The sequence below is a fragment of the Rhinolophus ferrumequinum genome, chromosome 11 (genome assembly GCF_004115265.2).
Source record: "Rhinolophus ferrumequinum isolate MPI-CBG mRhiFer1 chromosome 11, mRhiFer1_v1.p, whole genome shotgun sequence".
In the NCBI taxonomy this organism is placed as follows: Eukaryota; Metazoa; Chordata; class Mammalia; order Chiroptera; family Rhinolophidae; genus Rhinolophus; species Rhinolophus ferrumequinum.
Window position 1 is genome coordinate 1,536,319 of NC_046294.1, and position 21,270 is coordinate 1,557,588.

The 21,270-nt window shown below is 61.5% G+C and overlaps 1 protein-coding gene across 4 annotated transcripts; it reads left to right on the plus strand.

Annotated features, from left to right (window-relative positions):
• Positions 1-5,316: 5,316 nt before the first annotated feature.
• TSPAN32 (tetraspanin 32) lies at positions 5,317-21,016 on the plus strand. Of its 4 annotated transcripts, none has more exons than XM_033121930.1 (9): positions 5,317-5,417; positions 6,081-6,195; positions 6,953-7,050; positions 10,713-10,787; positions 16,221-16,322; positions 16,827-16,913; positions 18,733-18,816; positions 19,108-19,199; positions 19,633-21,016. In XM_033121930.1, the coding sequence occupies exons 1-9, from the start codon at positions 5,352-5,354 to the stop codon at positions 19,934-19,936; spliced, it is 1,023 nt and encodes a 340-aa protein (XP_032977821.1). In that variant the 5' UTR covers positions 5,317-5,351; the 3' UTR covers positions 19,937-21,016. The 4 variants fall into 4 exon arrangements, with proteins under 4 accessions (XP_032977821.1, XP_032977824.1, XP_032977822.1 ...); XM_033121933.1 differs by having other exon boundaries at positions 19,689-21,016; XM_033121931.1 differs by having other exon boundaries at positions 6,953-7,020.
• The last annotated feature ends 254 nt before the right edge of the window (positions 21,017-21,270 follow it).

Sequence of the window (21,270 nt, forward strand, 5' to 3'; positions counted from 1 at the left end):
AGCTTTGTTCATAACTGCCTAAACTCGGAAGTCACCAAACGTCCTTCAGTAGGTGATGGATAAACTGTGGGACGTCCAGACAGTGGAATCGTATTCAGACCTAAAGAGAAATGAGCTCTGGAGCCATGAACACATGAGGCCTGACAGTTCAGTTCAAGAACTTGTTGCAACGCTGTTGCTGACTTTTTTTGATGTCAGAGGGATTCTTCATTATGAATTTGTACCAACTGGACAGTTAACCAACTTGACTATTTGGAAGTGCTGAAAAGTCTGCATGAAAAAGTTAGACAACCTCAACTTTTCGCCAACAATTCATGGCTCTTGCATCACGACAATGCACCAGCTCACACAGCACTGTCTGTGAGGGAGTTTTTAGCCAGTAAACAGATAACTGTATTGGAACACCCTTCCTACTCACCTGATCTGGCCCCCAGTGACTTCTTTCTTTACCTGAAGATAAAGGAAATATTGAGAGGAAGACATTTTGATGACATTCAGGACATCAAGGGTAACACAATGACAGCACTGATGGCCATTCCAGAAAAAGAGTTCCAACATTGCTTTGAAGGGTGGACTGGGCACTGGCGTCGGTGCATAGCTTCCCAAGGGGAGTCCTTCGAAGGTGACCGTCGTGATATTCAGCAGTGAGGTATGTGGCACATTTTCTAAGGTGAGTTTGCGAACTTAATTTGCCTGACCTTGTACATGGAGAAACCTAAAAGGCTTATTGCTAAGTGCAAAGCCCATCTGAACATACTGCGTGCAGCATGATACCAACTCTATGACGTTCTGGAAAAGACAAAACGATGTGCAAACACTAGAGAGCAGGGGTTGCTGCAGGTTCAGGGGGAGAGAGGGAGGGCTGAACAGGTAGAAGACTTTTTCAGAACTCATTATAATTTATTCTCGAAGGCCCACCTGTCTTCTGACAGGCGAGGTGAGGGGGTCAGGTGAGGTCACCACCCGCAACGTTCAGATCTTCAAGGGCCCCGGCGCTGCCCCGGAGTCACTCTGAGGACACCCCTCTCCCACACCCTGGGTGCCTCCAGACCTTGCTCTGCTCCTTCAGCCCTGGATCGCCGAGCTGAGTGGTCAGCTGAGTGGCCTGCCAGGCCCTGCCCGCTCAGGAGCCAGCACAGCCACAGTTTGCCCCTGGAACTTGTCAGGTGGAGGCAGCCCTGTGACTCCCTATGGGCGATGCGGGATGCAGTCCGCCCTGGGCCCCACTCTGCCCCTCGTGTGCCCCAACAAGTCTGTCCCACAATCTGCCCTGCTGGGTGCGGCAGAGCAGGTCGAGCCCCGAGCCCTGCCAGAGTCACCCTGCAGGCCCCAGAGGGTGTTTCTGTGGGGAGTGGGGCTCCTCAGGTTGTGGGGCCCACACCGCTGACCCCGACTTATGGGAATAAGGAAGGAGCGTTCCTTGCCCATCCCAGACTCAGGAGAAGCTGCCCCAGGCCAGGTTGGGATGTGTCTGGAATGCTGGGGACAATTTTGGAATCGGGACAAAGGGCAGAAAGAAGGCCAGAAGCTGGATTCAGGTCCCCATGTGGCCCTGACAGGTCTCACCGCTACCAGCCCCAGCCTGGGAGTGACTCACAGGCAGAGCTCCTCACACAGGGGGGCGGGAAGGTGATGAGCTCACGGGCACCCCAGGACCGTACAGTGATGACCTGTGGTCTTCCTGGGTGGGAGGGGCGGAGTCACCACCCTGCTAGACCCTCGGGGTCAGGAGCAGGGACCACCTGAGCTCCAGGCCTCACGGCTGGTTTATCTCTGATGGGGGAGAAGGGGGACCTCTCTCAGGCCTCCCTCTGGGTGAGGGTAGGAGGGTAGCAGCTGCCACCTCCTGGTCCAGGGGAAGTAGCTTCACAGTGGGAAGGACCTGCTTCAGTGCCCCTTCCCAGAGGTAAACAGACGCAGCAGGCAGAGAGCAGGAGGATCAAGTGAGCAAATGAAGAACTCAGTGAATAAACAACAGCATGGGAATGAGTGAGTGAAGGGTGAATGGGTGAGGAACAGGTGGGCAGGTGGGCAGGTGAGCAGGTGGGCAGGTGGGGAGGTGGTTAGGTGGGGAGGTGGGCAGGTGGGGAGGTGGGGAGGTGGGGAGGTGGGCAGGTGGGGAGGTGGGCAGGTGGGGAGATGGGCAGGTGAGCAGGTGGAGAGGTGGGCAGGTGGGGAGGTGGGGAGGTGGAGAGGTAGGCAGGTGAGCAGGTGGGGAGGTGGACAGGTGGGGAGGTGGGCAGGTGGGGAGGTGAGCAGGTGAGCAGGTGGGGAGGTAGGCAGGTGGGAAAGTGGGCAGGTGAGCAGATGGGGAGGTGGGTAGGTGAGCCGGTGGGGAGGTGGGGAGGTGGAAAGGTGGGCAGGTGAGCAGGTGGGGAGGTGGACAGGTGGGGAAGTGGGCAGGTGGGGAGGTGAGCAGGTGGGGAGGTGGGCAGGTGGAGAGGTGGAGAGGTGGGCAAGTGGGGAGGTGGGCAGGTGGGGAGGTGGGCAGGTGAGGAGGTGGGCAGGTGGGGAGGTGGACAGGTGGATAAATGGGGAGGTGGGGAGGTGGGCAGGTAGACAGGTGGGCAGCTGAGCAGGTGACGTCAGTGAATCAGCAGATGTCTTAGTAAATGAGCAGGTAATGGCGTGGGGGTGGGTACGTCGGATGGGGCCAAGAGGTCATGACCCAGGGTGATGGTCAGAGGCAGCACAGAGAGCCTGCTCCCTCTGTGTGGTGAGACTGCGGTGGTGGCCGAAACGGCTTTTAAAGGAAGATTTATTTTAGGACAGTTCTAGGTTTACAGAAAACTTGCGAATGTAGTGGGTTCACATGTGCCCCTCACCCAGTTCCCGTTACCAACATCTGCCATGGGTATGTGACATCTGTCAAACAAATCAATTAATAGTGATCCATTATTTCAACGACAGCCATGCTTCGTTCAGATTTCCTTAGTTTTCCCCAATGTCCTTTTCTGTCCTAGGACCCCAGCCAGGACCCCACCTCACGGTGAGTCGTCCTGTCTCCTTGGGCCCCTCTGGACTGTGACATGTCCCAGACTTCCCTTGTTTCTCTTGACCGTGACAGTTTTGAGCAGGACTGGTCCGGTGTATCGTAGGATGCCCTCTATTGGGGTTTGTCTGCCGTTTACCTCACGATTAGACGGGGCCGTGGGTGTGGGAGGAGGGGGACCGCAGCGGTGAGGTGGCCTTCTCGTCCTGTCGTATCAGGGCGCACGCGGTCAACAGGGCCTCTCCCTGGGGCGCTGAGCTTGCTCACCTGGCTGAGGTGTGCTTGTTAGGCTCCGCCCTCCCATCCTGTGCCCCCCGACCGGAACGGGAAGACCATCACTATGGACAGCCCACTTCTGGAGTGGGATTTAGGCTCCCGTCCCTAATGGGGGGTGTCTGCACTCGGTATTTGGGATTCTTCTGCATGGGCAATTTGTCTCTTCTCCTCCATGAATGTGTTTCCCCATCATCTGGTCACACAGCCCGGATTCGTGGCTATTTGTGCCATACGGTGGCTTACAGTCCAATGCAGCATTATTGATTTTCTTGCTCGAATTGTTCCAGTTTTGGTCACAAGAGCCCTTTCAGTTGTCTCTTGTGACAAAACAGTTTCAATTACCCAATTAATTATTAGCTGAGGGAGAGAAAGCGGGAGAAAAGGAGGTCCCTGGGTGGCAGATAACATATTGCACACATGCAGATGTGCGTGCACACACCCATGCACACTCACGGGGCCACACACAGGCACACGCATACCCACACGCACATATACTCACACAGTAACATGAATGCACACACACGCACACATACTCACACAGGTACGTGAACACACTCGCACGGTCACAGGCACACACATGCACACAGGAACACACACATACCTACATGCACACACTCATGCACACATGTACACTCTTGCACGCACACATTGAGGCCTGGCCTTTCCCCTGGAAATGGAGACGGGGGGCAGCTGAGGCTGGTTTGTGGTGGGGCCTGACCCTCAGGACAGGGTCTGGGGGGGCAGGGGAATCTGTCCCCCTGGGCCAGCCCCTTGGGGCTACAGCTGCTGCCTTAGGGTCCCTCCTGGCTACCACAGGCTGCCCTTGGGAGTTGGGGGCTACGCCAGGTGCCCACAGATGGTGAGTGGCCAAGGGCGGGGCGAGGTCAGCGACTTCTTCAGATACCAGTTCCTCTTGCAGAGGAGAGGGTGTTGGAGAGGGGGAGTGTGGCTCAGCCAAGGGGGTGGGGGCTCACGGGACAAATGAGATGGTACCTGAAATATGCAAGGCTTGTGCCCCAGCCACTGGGCACAGGGCAAGGGGGCCGTGATCAGAGGCCTGGTCAGTCGCCACGTGGCCGGTCACCAGGGGAGCTCTGTTACTGCCCACGGAGGGATTTGGTGCCACTTTGGGAGGACACAGCGAGGTCATCTGTGCAATGTGCCCGGCGCACAGTAGTTGCTCAGCAGGGAGAGGTCAAGAACCCAGGCCTGGCTCCCATTCCAAAGGTTCTTCTCCAAAGTCAGCGTGGAGGCACCCAGGTTGCTGGTAACACACAGCGTCACCTCGCTGCGTCCCCAGGAGGCTGCCAGGCGCTGCTTTTTTCACTGACATGGGAGACATGAAGTGGGCACGGTGCAAGGGGCTCATGTCCGGAAGAGAGGGTCGGGCTGCCCAGTCCCCACAGCCCACACACTGACCCACCCCCTCACCCGACACGTTAGCTCTTGCTGCCCCTTTGGTCACACCTGGGTTCCTCCAGGAGTGACACCAACACAGGCTCACAGCATCAGGATCCCCTCCTGCTGCTCCAGGCCCAGGGCGGGTCTAGGAGATCCCCACATTGCCAGATGTACAAAGGGAGTAACTCCAACACAAGAGGTGAGCCAGGCACAGGCAGCCCCACTGTGTCAGCAGTGGCCCCCAAGTTCTAACTCGTCAGGACCAGACCCAGATGGGTGGTTTCCCTACATGTCCCCTCCAGCCCACGTTGGCCCCAGTGGCCCGCTTAGCACTGTCCTACTCACCTACCTCAGCCCAGGATGTCTGCAGCCACCCCAGGACTGGCCTCAGCTATCTGCAAAGGTCCAGGGCTGGGGCAGCAGCAGGTGGCGGGAGCTGGCCTCTCTGCCCCTCCCCTTCCTGCCTGCCCTTCTTCCGGGAGGGGTGGGGTCAGCTCTCTTCTCCGGGTGTGTTAACAGACAGCCTACCTCCGGGGCGGGCAGCTGTGGTCTGAGGCCAACCCCCCCAACTGGGAACCACTGTAATAGAAAGGGAGGGGAGAAGAGAGAAGGGGAGGGTAGGGGAGCAGAGGGGAGGGTAGGGGAGAGGAGAGGAGAGGAGAGGAGAGGAGAGGAGAGGACCATGGGCCCTTGGAATCGAGTCAGCGTGGCTAAATGCCAGATGCTGGTCACCAGTGTCTTTGTGTTGGTAAAACAGGCAGGTGGGGTGGGGGGGTGGCAGGGGGTGGCGGAGGGTGGCAGGGGGTGGCGGGGGTAATGGTGTGGTGGCCATATTACTGGACCTCCAACGCAGTGGTTCCCCCCACACCCACACACACGAGCCCTGCTGTCCCCATCCTGCCCCCGTGGACATGCAAAGGGGTCCTTGGTGGTGCAGTGACCATTTGGGCAGGACACCCCTGTGGGCAGTGTCCATCCTCCCAGCGGGCAGCACGAGGCCTGAAGGAGGTCTGAGGGTGGCTGGTGAACTGGGGTAGGAGAGGGTGATGCCCAGGGGTGGGGGCTGTCTCCCTACACTGGAGGGTTCGAGGGTGTGCTCCCGGGGTGTGGGAGGAGGCTGCTGGGGGCTGGGGTGGGCCCACTCCCCACTCAGCAGACAGAGAGATCCGAGCTCCTGGGTCCTTGGAGAAACTGCACAATTGTGTGTGTGTGTGTGTATAGGGGGGGATCGGGGTCTGTGTGAGGGTGTGTTGGGGGTGTCTGGGGCACAGGCCTCCCTGAGACCCCCAGGAAACACCCGGCAGTCCTGAAGCTGAGCCTGTCTCTTGGGAGAGCAGGAAGCTGGAGGGAGGCTGGTGGGGAGACCCTGTGTGTTGGCCCTGCCCCACCCTCTGGCTCTGCCCCACCCCAGCTGCTGGGCCTCTTTGTGGCCAGCATGGCAGCTCTCACCTACTTCGGGGCCCATTTTGCTGTCATCGGCCACGCGTCCCCAGAGGACACCCCCTACGAGGCCATGCACCGCTGGCGTAAGTGAGGCCCCAGATAGCCGCTGTCAGGGAGGGGATTTCGGGTGCGAAGGTGGCCGGGGAGGAGCCCTGGGCTGGAGCAGGCAAGAGCTCCAATGGACAGAGCCTGGGCTCCGGTGGCAGCTGGTGCCCCTGCCTGGGAGCCTTGGGGACAGCATGGCTTGTTGGATCGGGGACATCTGGACCCTGGCCTCTGTCCTGGAGGGTGTGCTGTCAGAGAGGGGCTTAGCCCAGGGTGTGGCCTTGAGCCGCTCGAAGGGACGCTGTCTCTCCAGGGACTTGGCCTCAGGCGAGAGCACAGCAGGCCAAGGAGGGTGAATGTGGGGGAAACTGAGGCCCTCTGGGTCCCGTGGCAGACCCAGCCCAGGCCTTGTGCTCCCTCATCCCCACTTTTGAAGCTTCCCTGAACCCCAGCCTCTCTAGAGTAGGAAGCCTGGGTCTGGAGTGATAAGATTATTGGCCCTACTCAGCCACCTGTCACTAGGGCAAGGGGGGTGGTGGCTTCAAAGATAGTCCCAGCAGGAGGGCTGGGCTGGAGGACCGGAAGCAGTGGGCAGGCTGGGTTCTGCTGGGTTCCGCTGAGCGTTGGCTGTGGGGAGAGACCACATCTCTACCTGGTGGGGAGGTATGGTCTATTCAGAGCTCCCAGAAGTCTAGGACACCCCCCCACTTCAGGTGGGCTTCAGACCCAGGCTCTGTGCACTGGGGACCCCCCTCCTGGACACCCCTAACCTTCCTCCTCTCTCTCCCCACCTAGTCTTCTACGCAGGGATCGGCCTGGCCGGGCTCCTGACCCTGGGGGCTGTGCTGAGTGCCATAGCCACGGTGAGAGAGGCCGGGTGCCTCATGGCAGGGGTGAGTCCTCCGTGCCCTTGGCTCCCCAACCCCCAGATGGCATCAAGAGTTGGCAGAGCTGTAAGCCCAGGGAGCCTGTTGCCCCCTACAGTGTCCTGACAGAAACAGTGGCCAGAGGGACGTGGGCCAGCCAGGATCCCCCTACCTACACCAGCCAGGACCCCTCCCCCAAGCCAGCTGGGACCCCTTCACCTGGGCTCTACTTCACCCCATCGTCCGGGGAGGGCGTGAAAAGCAGAGTCTGGCCTCCCAGGCCTGAGCCATTCCCAAAGGCCCAGGGAGGGTCTGGCTCTGTCACACTGGGGACCCCGGGAATGGGGTTTTGGGTGGATTTCATTTCCTGTTATAAAGAGACCGTGGCAGGCAGGGAAACGACCTTCTGCAGGCCAAACTTCACCTGTAGCTCTGGGTCCGTGCACTGCCCCAGGTGGCCTGCAACCCAGGCTCTTCCTGAGCGCCACACCTTCCTTTGCAGCTACTAAAGGGGTCCCCCTGGCCCCCAAGGTCCCACAGGCCCCTGTATCTCACCCCACAGCAGTGGCCTCTTGTCTCCATACCTGCTCCTCCATGTGGGCCGACCTCAGTCCCCACCGGCCTGTCCTGCCACTCCACCTGCCATCCCACCTTCCCCACTGGGCTCAAGCCCCTCCTCTCTCACCTGACCTGAAGCCAGCAGCTCCTGTGTTCTCACCTGCACTCCCAGCCACCACCTGACACTTTGTCCCCACCCCTGTCATCTCGAGCTTCCTACAGTGCTTGGACCTATGTAATCCAGCCGCTCTCCCTCCATTGCAGCCAGGAGGCCCAGCCTTCCCGCCTCCAGCCCTCTGCTCCTGCAGACCCCACCCCTGCCCTGTGAGTGGCTTGAGACCCCTGGAAGCTTGTGCTGGGGCTGTGCTTCCCCTGGTGGCTTGTGAGCCCCCTGAGGGCAACCTTCTTGGTCCCCAGGATCGGCAGGGTTCTTGGCCCAGCTTGTCAGCGAATGTTTATTGAGTGACTCCTGGTTGTTAAAGCTCCATGGGCAGGGACAGAGTCACCTCTTGGAGCTGCAGCCCCAGGCTCAGGGAGCAGAGTGAGCTCAGGCGGTTCTAGCCAGGACCCCACAGGCAGGGCGGGGCAGGCATGGTTGGCCGTTAGGACACCGGCCTTTGTGGTCTGGCTGAGGCCAAGAGCCCACGGGTCCAGGTGGGGGAGGGAGGGAACCCCCAAGGAGAGCTGACCAGGCCCTGAACTGTCCCCTCAAAGGGGAGCCCTAAGTCGTGTGGCCTGCCAAAAGGGCGCACTTGAGGACAGGCTGCAGGCACCGCCAGGCCCAGGTCCCAGTGAGAGGCTGGCAGCGACGCTGCAGCGTTGGACACCAGGGGGCGCCATGGTGCTGGCTTAGGGCTGCAAATGCCTGAGGGGGCCTCTGCCTGTGGTGCCTGTTCCCAAAGTCCCTGGCCTGGTCTCTCAGGCACCAGGGCTGTCCCCGGCCCCCACCCGGCACCCCGGGCCCCGCCCAGCTCTATACCCTGACCGGTGGCCAGGGGCTCAGGGAGCACCTGGGAGGTCAGGAGGGCTGTTACGGGGTCAGGCTGGGAGAACCGCCAGCTACACCCTGGTCTCTGCCCTCGGTCCCCTACAGGGGCTGGGAGGCCTGGCTCTCAGATACCTGCTCACTGAGCTGCGTGCATGTGTGTGCGTGTTGTAGCTGGTGTGTCCACATGTGTGTCTGCACGTGTGAGCACACATGAAGGAAGGGCTGGGGAGCGGGGAGATCTTTCCCAACGTGATGAGGCCTGGCTGCTCCCCCTTCCTGCCCCCACCTCCTCCAGCCTCTCCCCAAACCGGCCTCTAGCACAGGAAATGAACGCGCTTGCTGGACTGAGAGTGCAGAGCTGGCAACCATGGCCGAAGGAAGCCATTTCGACTTATCAATGCAGTTTTATTTAGAACGAGGAGGAAGAAAATGGCCCAGGTTGGGCCTGGCCACAGCCAGCAGCCTGAGCACTGCAGAGGTCTTGGGGCTGACAGCCCATCCCTGGCCCACGACCCATGTGCAGGGTGGCGGGAGAGCTCGCGGGTGAGAGACAGGCTGCTGCCCCCTTCTGAGAGATGAAATGGTTTCTGGAAAGTGCTGGCCCCAGAGCTGGCTCAGGGCCCCCAGCCTGGGGGCAGCCGTGAGCGATGGCTTCCAGATGGGGAATGTGGCCCTCAGCCAGCCAGAGAGGAAGAGGCGGGAGAAGAGGGAGAGAAAGGAGGAGGAGGAGGGAGAGGGAAGGAGGAAGAGGGAGGAGGAGGGAGAGAGAGAGAGAGGAGGAGGAGGGAGAGGGAGGAGGAGAGAGAAAGGAGGAAGGAGAGGGAGGAGGGAGAGGGAGAGCGAGGAGGTGGCTCCTTTAAGGCCATCCTGAAACTGAGGGTTGCAGACTCCCCAGCAGGCGGGAGGGACACGGGAAAGCTGGAGGGCTGCCTGCATCAGAGCAGAGCGGGGACCCCCGACCAGCACTGGAGTTTGGGGGTGGGTGGGGTGGCCCATTCTTTCCCAGGGCCCCACCCTGAACATGGACTATTTCTTCCTCCCTGCCCAGTCTGGCCAGTGTCTGTGTGTCTGTCGGTGTCTGTAGGCATCTCTTTATCACATTGGTCGTCAACTTTCCTGGGTGTCACCCTGAGTGAGGCCCAGATGGGAGAGCCCAGCCACCGCCTGCCCAGGCTGCGTGTGGACAGTCCGGAAGGGGGAATGACATGTTGGCCCAGCCAGCCACACTCACCTGGGGCAGCAGTGCCCTCACCAGGCCAGCAGGGTGGAGGCGGTGGTGCAAACAGTGTGTCAGGCCTTCGGACACCTGGGTTGTGTGGCTCTTGGCCGGATTGACCGGCTAGAACCAGGGCAGCACACACGCAGGTTCTGAGTCTGCAGAGACCTCTGAAATGCCCGCAAAGGGCCATGGGGCACATGTGCATTTGGTCCACTGCAAGGGGGACCTCTCCAGTTCAGAACCCTCCCAGAGAGAAAGAAGGGCACGGTGGGGATGCTGGGGCTGGGAGGGTCTGAGTGAGGGGACCGGGGTCACTGGGTCACAGGGACAGAGCCTGGGCTCCGGGGGCTGAGGGCTGCAGCCCCGGAGGATTCCAGCTATAGCAGATGGGGTTTGACCTGAAGGTATGTCTCAGAAACAAAACCAAGCCAGCCGTCCCTGCTGGGAGCCTGCGTGAGGCCTGCCCTGGAGAAGGGCAGCCGGGGCCCCGGACCACCTAATAGGGAAGTTCTGCTCCCAAACCCCAATCTCAGGCCCAGAGAGGGCTCTGCCTGGCCCTTCCCAGGTTAGTGCCCCTCCTGAAAGCAGCCACAGTGGGCAGGGGCCTCTATCATGCTATGGACTGCTTCCCTCCCTGGGGTGGGGTGGGGGGTGGCACTGCCATTGACGGACCCTCAGGGGCCAAAATCCGCAGTGGCAGACGGATTCCCGAAAAAGTCCAGAAGAAAGGATGGGAACCAGTGTGCCCACTGCCCAAGTTCTCCGCACTGCGCCCTGTCTCCGCCTCAGGCAATGGGAGCTGGGCTCAGGTGGGCTCCTCAGCGAGCCCCGCTGGGGCAGCAGCCTACACGGCCCCAGCGCCGAGGGAGCCCACCAACCAGGCCACATGCGTCCCGTGGAGTGACGGGGCCCTCCTCTGCCCAGGGCTTCCTCTGCTTTGCGTTGGTGTTCTGTGTCCTGACGCAGATGGCCTTCTGGAGGTTCCACAACCCTGCCCAGGTGAGAGCCCGCCCTGCCCATCAGCCAGGGGGGGTCCCAGGAGGTGATGCGGAAGTCGAAAGGGGAGCAGTGGGACGGGTGTGCGGAGCAGAGGAGGGGACCACTGTGGGGACAGTCTCTGCCCCCAGGCGGGGTCCCCACCAGAGGGCTGGTACTCTCCTCGGAGGGGGGGCAACAGATCTCTGGGGAAGGAGGTGGGACAGGGACAGGCCTCAGACCTCCCACGAGGACCCCTCAGGCCTGCCCCTCCTGGGCGTCGGGGGAGGGGGACAAGGAGCGGGGGGAGGGCAGGCCCTGCCAGCTGAGGGGTTGGTTAGAGGCAGGGGTGTCACTGTTCCGGAAGATGCACTAAGGAGTCTGTACTCCTGATGGGGGCCCCACCAGGTAGGCGGAGAGGCCTTATATGTGGGGGTGGACAGAGTGGGCAGCATGGCCAGGCCTCACCCACCGGACCCCGACCTACCTGGAAACGGGGCTGCCAGGGGACTGGCGCGCGTGTGTGTGTGTGTGTGTGTGTTTGTGTGTGTTTGTGTGTGTATGGTGGGGAATCCTACTGGTTCTCTTTCCAATGTGGGCTCTGTCCCAGGGACATTCATGTTGGTGGGACTGGGGTGATGGTACCCACAGTAATGGTGGGGTGGGTTTCCACAGGAGGGGTCCATTCGTTCCTTCGTCGTCAGTCCGTCCATCCAGCCAGTGTCCTCTGGGCACTTGCTCTCGGCAGGGCGTTCCAGGAGGCTCAGGCTGTGAGAAGGCTCCTGTCCCAATTCTAAGGAGGGAGGGAGGTCCCGGCTCTGGGAAACGCGATCACATAGGGCACAGCCCCCAGAAAGCACAGGTGGTAGGTCAGGCTTCTCCCCGGGGCTGGTGGGGGCAGCCATGGAGGCATCTCCAGGATGCAAGCTGTTCCCAAAGGGGCGTCTTACCCCAGAGGGGAGCATGTCTGCTTCAAGGACTCAGCCGAGGCATTGGCCAACTCCTGGCCACAGTGGGAAGCTCAACACCACTGGCCTTGCAACTGTACGGCTCCCTGGCTGAGAGGAGGCTGGTTGCAAGAAGGGCCAAGCTTCACCTATGGGAACCCAGCCCCGGGCAAGACCCCTGGGCAGCCTGAGGAGCCGAGGGGCCAGGGGTGGGGCCTCAGAGAGAGACAGGAAAGCCCAGATGCGCAGGCCCTTCCACCCTGACATCCTGTGACCCTGAGCTGTCCCTTCTCCCCCTGGGCTACAGTTTCCCCAGTGAGGACCCGCCTGTGACACCGAGGCCAGTACAACTAGAGTGGACTTTGTTTCTAGGCAAAACCCCATGCAAACAGCAGGTCACACGCGATTACTCCCCCCCCCCCACGCGATTACTCTCCCCCCCTTGTATCAGGAGTCCCATGGCTCCCCCCCCCCACGCCCATATTAGGGTATCTGGCACTGGCGCCCCCTAGAATGGAGAGGTTCGCAGAGAGCAGTTGGGGCAGGAGACCTGGTTGGTTCTGGGGCTGAGTTCGTGCTGTGTGCTGTTAGGTGTGTGATCACCCTCTCTGGTCCTTGCTCTAATTACCTCAGAAATGGGCCTAGTTTCTCCCTCAAGTGCTCCTTGGAGTTGATGCGGCTGAGTCGCCCGGCCTTCGAGTGTGGTGGTCATCCCCTTGGTCTACCGATGGAGGAACCCAAGCTGGGGAGGGGGCACGAGGTCCCCCTGGCAGAGCTGGGGCAGGAGGGGCCTGGCCCACCAGCCAGGGCTCTCTGCCCCGAGTCGATACGTCTTTTACCTTCCCTGCTCAAGGGTGGCCCCAAACTGCCTGCCACCCTGGTATCATTCAGGGTCACCCACCTGTGACCAGCTTAGAAAACAGACATTTTCTCTGGGTCTTGGAGGGGCTCAAAGCCCCCAAAAGACAGCCCAGCTCTCAGTGGGGCTGGCCAGCAGCCTTGCCTGGGCCAGCGTTTCAGCGTCATGTTTCCCAACCCCCTCCCTACCCCACCCCCAAAAGCTGTCTGGGTCACAGCGTGGGTGGTCCGTCAAGACAGCAGCCAGGGTGCCCTGGGGCCCCATCCAGCTCTCCTGGGACAGCCTGCCGCAGCCCATCCATCCTTTCTTCTCTGACACTGTGTGTTTACAGCTCCGAGCCCAGGATTTGAGGTGCTGCAGGGGGTGGGCCGCACAGGGGCCACAGGCCCACAGTCCAGCAGGGGCCCCCGCTCCAGGAATGGAGGGCGTGAAAGCTGACGGCTCCCAGCTGGGCCTCCTCTCTGTCCAACGCTTGCCACCGTCCCCCACAAAAATCATCTTGGCCTCGTCCATACTCTGACTGGCCCTCAGGGGTCACTTCTTGGGCCCTGCCTAACCCCAGTCCCTGGTCTGGTGAACACCATCTGCCTTCCGGGGCGGTCATGTTCACATCCAGGCCCATGTGGGCGTAAGGTGGCCTGAGTGAAGGAGCCCTGGCTTCGAAGTCTGGGGTCAGCCTCCTGACCCAGCACCCTTGCTGCTCAGTTCACCTTCCTGGGCCTGTTTGCTTGTCTGTAAGAGGAGTGTGGAGACCTGCCGCACGGCGGGACCAACCAGTGCATGCAGAGGGCTTAGTGGGACCCACAGGCCCCCCGCGCCCAGGTCAGCCCTCCATCTCGTGGGACTGTGGAGGCTTGCCCAAGGCAGTGTTTGGTGCTCGGGCCCCGGCACTGAGCAGTAGGGGCAGCCGAGCCTTTGGTCCTGTGCCCCCGGGCCCAGGGACGCAACAAGCACCTTGGACTCAGGGCCAAGCCGGCCTCACAGATCCCATCCTGCTCCTCTGTTCCACAAGGTCCTGCAGGGGCCCAGTGAGCAGAGAAGCTATCTGTTCCAGGGGGTCTAGAGCCTGGAACCCAGCTGTCCACCCCATCCCCCCATGCCTCCCTTGAGGGACCGCCCCCCCCAAGGTATCCCAAAACACAGGGTCAGGACAGTTTGTCCTGGGCCGCGCTACAGATGGGAAACCTGAGGACAGGGACCAGCCACGTCTTCCTATGGCCCAGAAGCTAAGCTGTAGACCCTGGCAGGGCTGGGGGGTGAGGGGGTGCTGCCCTGCTGCCCCCACCGCCCACAGGGTTTTCCAGCGGCCACTTCTCTGGGACACTCTCTCCCTCAGGCTCTGGCAGGCGCCCCGAAGCTGGCAAGGTCCAGCGCTGTGGGGACCCGGTGGCCATGCGATGAATGCAGAGTGAGAGGGCTATTAATTACGCGACCGCCACAGCCTGAGAGCCACTGCCACAGCTCCCCTGTCTCCAGACGGGCCAGTCGGAAATGAATTGCCTGGCTCCACTTAATAATTCATGTGAGGATTAAGTACAGCAGCGGGAAGAGAACCGCTAAAGGGCTGCTGACCTCACAGCTCCCAGCGGTTGGGGCCCCCCACCCCGCCTTAAGGCCACTCCCCTCCCCAATTGTCCCACCAGGCCACCGTCAGAGCTGGCCCTCGGTTTCTTGGGGCTGGTCTGCAGACCACCTGCAGCCCCTGCAAGCCACCCCTGGAGTCACCCAGGCAGGTTTAACAGACAGTGGTGGTGGGGGCACGGCCCAGAGATTCGCCAAGCCCAGGCCGAGGGCCAGGGACAGAGGGCGTGGACTCCCCAAGAATCTGTACAGGAACCCCCAACCTGAGGGGGCCCCTCCTGGAGCTCTGAATAACCAGGCACCCTGGCAGGGAGCACCCAGGTGTCAGGGCCCAGCAGCCTCCAAGTCCACCTGGTACACCCCCCGTTTTCTCATGGAGACACTGGCCTCTGATGCCGCCAGTGCCCCCGGAACCCGGTGTTGGGGGCTGGATGGTGGGGCACCACTTAGACACTGGGGCTGTGGGGACAGGGAAGCCTGGCCCCTACCACCAGGCCCAGGGCCCTTGGGAGGGGGCGTGGCTTGGCAGCACCTGCTTCATGGCCCTCGCTTTTGGGGTCATGGCGACCGAGACTCACAGCTCAGCCGCAGCGAGTGTCATCCCTACTGCCAGCCTTACAATGACGACAGCTTGCCCTGGATGTACCAGGACCCTAGTGGGGGGAGCAGAGGAGTTGGGGGTGGCGGCACGGAGCCAGGAGGGTTCACAGCCACCTGCCCCTCTGACCCCAGGCTGGCTCTGCCAGGCCCCCAGCATCACCAGGACCTCCTCAAACAAGGACACAGTGGCCTGGCCGTTCTTCACCTCCATTTCTCTCAAGGAAACAGGCAGAGACAGGGCCCCTGGCCAGGCCCTGCAATGTGGTGCCTGCCCCCCGCCCCCTCAACCCAGGTTGCTGCCGCCTCCCAGTGGGTGGGAAGGACCCCGCTGGCTGAGTTTGGGATGACAAGCAGAGCATGTCAGAACAGGGCAGGATAGTCAACACCAGGAGCGGTGTCTGGGATGGAAGTCCCTCCGGTTCCTATTGGTGCCCGGGGGCTTTGGAAAAGGCTGGTCAAAACAGCCCCCACTGTCCGCCTGCTGCCTGCCCCCAGGTCGTCCAGGCTGGGGGCAGGCAGCTCCACTTCCTTTCCGAATGGCAGGTGTTAGTGGCCAGAGCAAGAGTAGGTCCTCTGTTCACCCCAGCCCTTTGGGGCACCCGAGCACCCATCAGCATGTCCCAGCTGTCAGCATGGCATGGGAGTGGGAAGGAAGGGCTCAGGGCCTCTGACGTGGGAAAGGAGGCATCAGAGGGCAGAAAGCTCAGAGGCCTCGCCTGTGTCAGCAGACCAGTGTCCTGGAGCAGTCACAGAAGGCTTCCTAGAGGAGGAGGCATTCCAGTTTGTCTTTGAAGGAATAACTTGGCAAGGGGTGGGCATTTTGGTTTGGGGACAGCATGAGCAAAGGCACAGAGGGGGTGATTAGATGGGCCGAGGCAAGGAGGTCTGGGTGACAGGGGCTGACTGAAGGCAGAGCCCAGCCAGGCCCCTGTAGCTCCATACCTTCCTTCCCCATCATCTGCCCCAAGGGGCCTTGTCTGCCGGGAGCTGGCCCTGGGTGCCCACGGCTTCGCTGGCCAGAGGCCTTGCCTGGAGCCCAGCAGATGGTCTGGGCAAACAGCTATAGTGCCACTAGGATGCTGAGCTCCTGGCACAAGCCGTCTCCTGGCCTTCTCCACCCAGGCCTGGCTGTCAGCTTTCCTGCCCCACTGCCCGCCCCTTTCCAGAGAAGAGAAGCAGGAGGACACTTCCCTCGGCCAGCCCTCCATACTCCACAGGACCAGGGCTGGAGTCCTTGGCTCATCCCGCGGGAAACCCGGGGGAGCGGGAGTGGCATTTACAGCCGCTCTCATGGAGGGGAGGGTCCGTACAATTAAAATCTGGGGAACCACTGTGGCCCGCCACCCAGGGGCCTGGGCTCTCCCCTCAGGGAGCTCCTCCTGCTGGAAGGAGGAGGAGGGGCCGTTGGACATCCCTCACAGCAGGGGCCTTTGGAGGGGGCGGAGCTTCATGGAGATGCCCCTGGTGCAGGTGGAGGACGCCGTGTTGGACATCTACGACCTGGTGTATGAGCAGGCAGTGAAGAACCCTTCCGGCACCCAGTGGCAGGAGTTGCTGGCCATCCAGGACACGGTGAGCGTGCTGGGGGCAGCCTCCCCGTCGCCGGACGGCTATGGGCCACTCAGCCTCCCCATGTGGCCTGTGAGCCAGAAAGTGGGCACCAGAGTCAGCCGGCCCACGCCAGGCACTGAGCAGGGGCTCCCAGGAAATAAGCCACTGATGCCCCTGGTGGGGCCGGTGGGGGGAGGACACCAACAGCTCCTGTCCTTCTCCCTCTGCCCTGGACAGGGCTGGCTACCGAATTTGCGGAAATGAAATGACAGAGCAAAATGAAATGCCTGTTGTCCAAAAACGATTAAGAATTGCAGGGTGCTCACTGCACAGCATTAAGCAGGGCCCCGGTGAGGCATCGGCGCAGCCCGCAAGGCCGGCCTGGCCCTGGCAGGTGTGCCAACCGCCAGGCGGGCAGGCAGGCAGGCAGACAGGGAGCCTCAGAGCCAGTTTCCCCATCCGTCCAACAGGCATCCTGAGGTTCTGAGAACAGCCTCCCCCCCCCCCCCAATTCTGTTCTTGCAGTTCCTGTGCTGTGGGAAGCGCACCCCGTCCAGCCTCCTGGGCAGCTCAGAGGCTGACCTGTGTCTGGGAGAGCAGGCCAGGAGACAGGTGAGGGGGAGGGGCCAGGGCGCAGGGGCTCCAGGAAGGCTGCCTGTGATGGCAGGCTGCAGGGAGGGGTGGCTGTGCGGGTGAGCCTGCCCTAACCCGACACAGGCCCCAGACTCCATTCACTCCTTCACTTCCAGCCTGGAGGCTCCCCAAGGCCAGGCTCAGGGCCAGGCACTGAGACCCCGCCCTCGGGAGCCTCTAGAAGCACAGGGGGTGGGTGAGAGACAAACAAACAGAGGTAATCAGTGGCCAGGGCCCACGAAGCAGGGGTCAGCTATGCAGGCTAAGGGGGGGACGTGGAGGGAGGCGGAAGTGGGGGAGGCAGGCGTCCCAAGGGCTCCCAAGGAGCGGGAAGGGCATTCCACAGAGGGAGGTGGAGCCTGGCGGGTCAGCCTGGGCCAGTCTGGCCGCCAGGAGCTCCAGTGACAGTGAGACCAGAGGCAGGAAGCCCCCTTTTCCCTAAGGCCCCAGAGAGGGACTTGGCACCTCCTCCCTCCCACTGCCCCCACCCCACTGACCTCCCCAACTCCCCTTCCCCGCTGTCCAGGAAACAAACCCACCCCTATCTCTTGGGCTTCTGGCCGCCCTCCAAGAAACAAACAGGAGGACGCAAATGGCGCAGGGCCCAGGGAGGGATGCAGGCAGCACAGCACCATCGGCCCCGGGGCGGCTGCGAGCTGGGGAGGCAAGGGCAGGGGAGGCCCAGTGTGCTGGGCCAGGGGCTACGAGCTGGGCGGTGGCTTCATGCCACCAGGGACAGGCCTCAGGGCCCCATGTGCAGAGTGGGGTGAGGTGAGGGCCTGCTCCCTTCATGCACCTTCTGGGTGCTGACTGTAAAGGCCTCCTCGGTGGGGCATGGGGCCTGCACAGGAGGGTGGGCACAGGCCTTGGGCTGTCTGCAGAGCCACCCGAGGGGAGGTTGGGCTTAGGCGGGCGGGGATGGTGTCCCCAGTAGTGGTCTGCCCTGGGCTGCCTTCCAAGAGGAAGTGGAACCACACTGAGGGTCCGTTTCCCCGCAGGGCACCCCGGCCAGACTGCAGGTCTGTGCCCAGGGCTCCTGGGGCTGCTTCTTAGCTGGGACAACAAAGCTGAGTGCCAAGTGTGAGCCAAGTGTGAGCAGGGCTGGACTCCGGCCTGGCTAGTGGTCCATGCACAGCAGGGAGGCCTGAGGGTCCAGACCCTGTCAAGTGAACCCTGTCAAGTGAACTTGTGGACAGATGGACAGACAGACAGGCTCCAAGCCAGCCTCCCCTTCCTCCCCATCCTGGCCTTCAGAGCTTCACCCCACAAGCCCCACACCTCCCCCAATCTTCCCCAAAATGCCAACATCCTTCCTCCAAACCAGTTGCCCCATCTGAGTGGTTCAGAGATGGGTCGTCACCCCCTTTTCCTGGAGAAAGAGCCTCTGTGGATGCAAAGCCCTAGGGACGGGCGCATGGGATGGACCCTGGACCCAGGGACAGCCCAGGCCCCCCACGCCCCTCCCGTGGCTGTTGGTCTGCCCTTCCTGTTAGCCAGGTGCTGTGCCTGGCCGTGGACGGGTGCTGGGGAGCCACACACATAACCCAACCTAGGCAGCTCAGGGATGCCCAGAGGAAGGTGCCCACTCGTCCCTGGGCAGCGTCTCCTTGGTCCCACAGCTGCTGGCTCCATCCTGCTGCTTTGCCATGCCTTTCCCTGAACTCTGGGTGGTCGTTCTGGGGTATGCTGCACCCCGACTTCCCACCACCCTAGCATTTGGCCTCAGTGGGCACTGCAGGTCCAAGCCTGGCAGGGCGGAGCCGGCAGGGTGGGTGACATGCTACCACCCTCTGCCCAGGACTGTCTGCAGGGCATCAGGAGCTTCCTGAGGACACATGGACACATCGCCTCAACCCTGGCCAGTGTGGGCCTGGCCTCTATGGTACCCTCCCGCCCTTCCTCACTGCCCCGTCCCCACCTCCTTGTCCCTCTGCTCACCTGTCCCCACCCCAGCTGGAAGGGCAGGACTGGGCAGCCCTCGGTCAGATCTCTGCTCTGGCAACACCAGGGCTGACCCCAGGGAGATGGCCTGGGTGGTGGTGGTGCCTGCCCCTCTGCCTTCCCTAGACCCCTGGGAATCTGTGGAACCCAGTTCCTGGGGAGGAACTTCCTGGGGAGGCCGTGAGCCCCTCCCCCTGGAGCTACGGGTACAAGTGCTACTGCCGCCCTCCAGGTGTACGCAATGCTGCTCAGCTCCTTCCTCTGCTTCGCCATCCGCTCCGGCCGCAGCTTGGACCGCAAGGGCACATACACGCTAAGCCCACGGTAGGCCCCGCTTGCCCCCCGACCCGGGGGGAGGGCCCTGGACAAGGGCCCAGGGGGATACTTCAGAAGAGGCGCTTTGGGGGTGGCTGGCCACACTGAGGCAGGAGGCAGCTGCAAAGTTGCCAGACTCGCATGCCCTCCACTCTACGGCCAGCGTGGGAGCCCCTCTGCTCGGCCCTCGCCCACACCAAGACCTAACCTCACAAGTGCCATCTCCGCCAACACCGAGAGATGGATGCTTCTGGGGCTCCCGAACCTCTGATCTGGGGGAACCCCAGGGCTCCCCATGCACAGGAAGCATGGAGGACTCCGGCCCAGCAGCCCCTCCTGCCCCCCCCTCCCCCCAAGGCTCACAGCTGTCCCTGCCTCCTGTTTCCTCCACTCTCCCCACCTGGTCTTGCCTCCTGGCCATCTGGGTTCCCTCCCTGCCCAGGCATCCTACCCGGCCCCTCCACATTCTAGAACAGCCTCAGTCCATCTGCTTCTCAGAGCCCGTGGCTGCCAGCCCCAGGAGCCCAGCTTCTTCAGACGCTTCCAGGAGGAACTTGCACTTCATCACCTGTCCGAAGCAGGTGCTCTGCATGACCGTCTGGGCCCAAGCGGATGCTCGGATGGCCCTCGGCTGCTCCAGGACAACTGACACTGTGGTTCAGCCACCTGTCCTACCCCCTGTCCACCCACAGAGGCGAAGACGCCCCGGCCTCAGCCCCCATGTGATCCTCATGAGGCAGATGTGAGCTGTGCCCTCCTCAGGGCAGTGGGATGGGGACGGGGAGGCCTGGCCAGACAGGCGGGCTCCATGTCAGCAGACGGGGTCAAGGGTCGTCCACACACTCAGGTGGAACCGGCTGGGAAGTGCGTCAGAACAGGAGAGCCAGACTGCAGGCCTGACAGGGTCCTGCTGGGAGGCAGCATGTCAGACCCAGGGTGACCTGAATCCACGTCTCGGGCCCTGGTCCTTGCCAGCTGTCAGCAGGGGCCCATTCTCTGCTCCTGAGACCACCCCTTTCCCTCTCACGTGGCCCAATCTGCAAGGCTGCAATGACGTGCTGAGTCCTTCTCATGCTGAGAATTTCTCTGGTTTCCCCTCTCTTACTTGGAGAGCAGAGGCTGGAGAACACACTCTGTTCTCAAAGGCGCATGCAGCAACCTGAGCCCACACAGGTGACGTCCCTATCTTAAGGGGAAATCGTATCACATCTCCAGTGACACCGTGTGCACAGGTTCCAAGGATTAAGGCAAACATGGAGGGGGGGTGCATTTTAGAAATTCTGCCTGCCCCAGCCACTCCCACTGGACACCCAGACCACCTCTGATGAATTCTAACTGTCCCCGAGGGTTTGCCTCCTTTGCTCAAAATCCACAGTCCTGAGTCAAACACCTCTTTTGGCCCTGCCGAGGCCAAGGCCTAACAAGCTGATGAAGGAGAAGGGGATAGTGGGACCCTTGTAACTCCATAGAGGGGGCAGGGCTGCCCCCACCAAGACCAAAAGGGGGGGGCCTCCAAAATAAGAAGAGCCATTCTGTGATGGGCAGCCAAAAAGGGGACAGAGTGATAAACACCCAGTACAGTCCACCTCTCGTGGTTCCAATCACACACACGCTTCTTCCTACACTTGCACTTCCAAAACCGAGAATGTCCCCATCTAACACAGAGCAAGGGGCACCCTTCTAGCTGAAGTCCTCGTCCCCAAAGGAAGATACCCCAGCGTCTCATGGGTCCTGCATTCGGTGACAGTCCAGCTGCATTCCTCCTCTGCTTCTGTTTTTGTCGTCTCATTATTCTACAACTTAGGAAATAAATTTTAAAGAAAGCACCAGCAATACGTCCTAGGCACAACAATGGTGGAAAGAGAGGAAAGAAAAGGAAATCTAGGTAAATTCTGTGAAAATGTATATGACAAGGAAAGAAGGGAGGGAGGGAAGAAGGGAGGAAAGAAGGAAGGAAGAAAGGGAGGGAGGAAAGAAGGAAAGAAAAGAAGGGAAGAAGGGATGTTGCTGGAATGTGTCCATGGCTCCCCGACCACTCGTCCCGAGCCCGTGATGACGCAGTACTCACGGCTCACCTCCC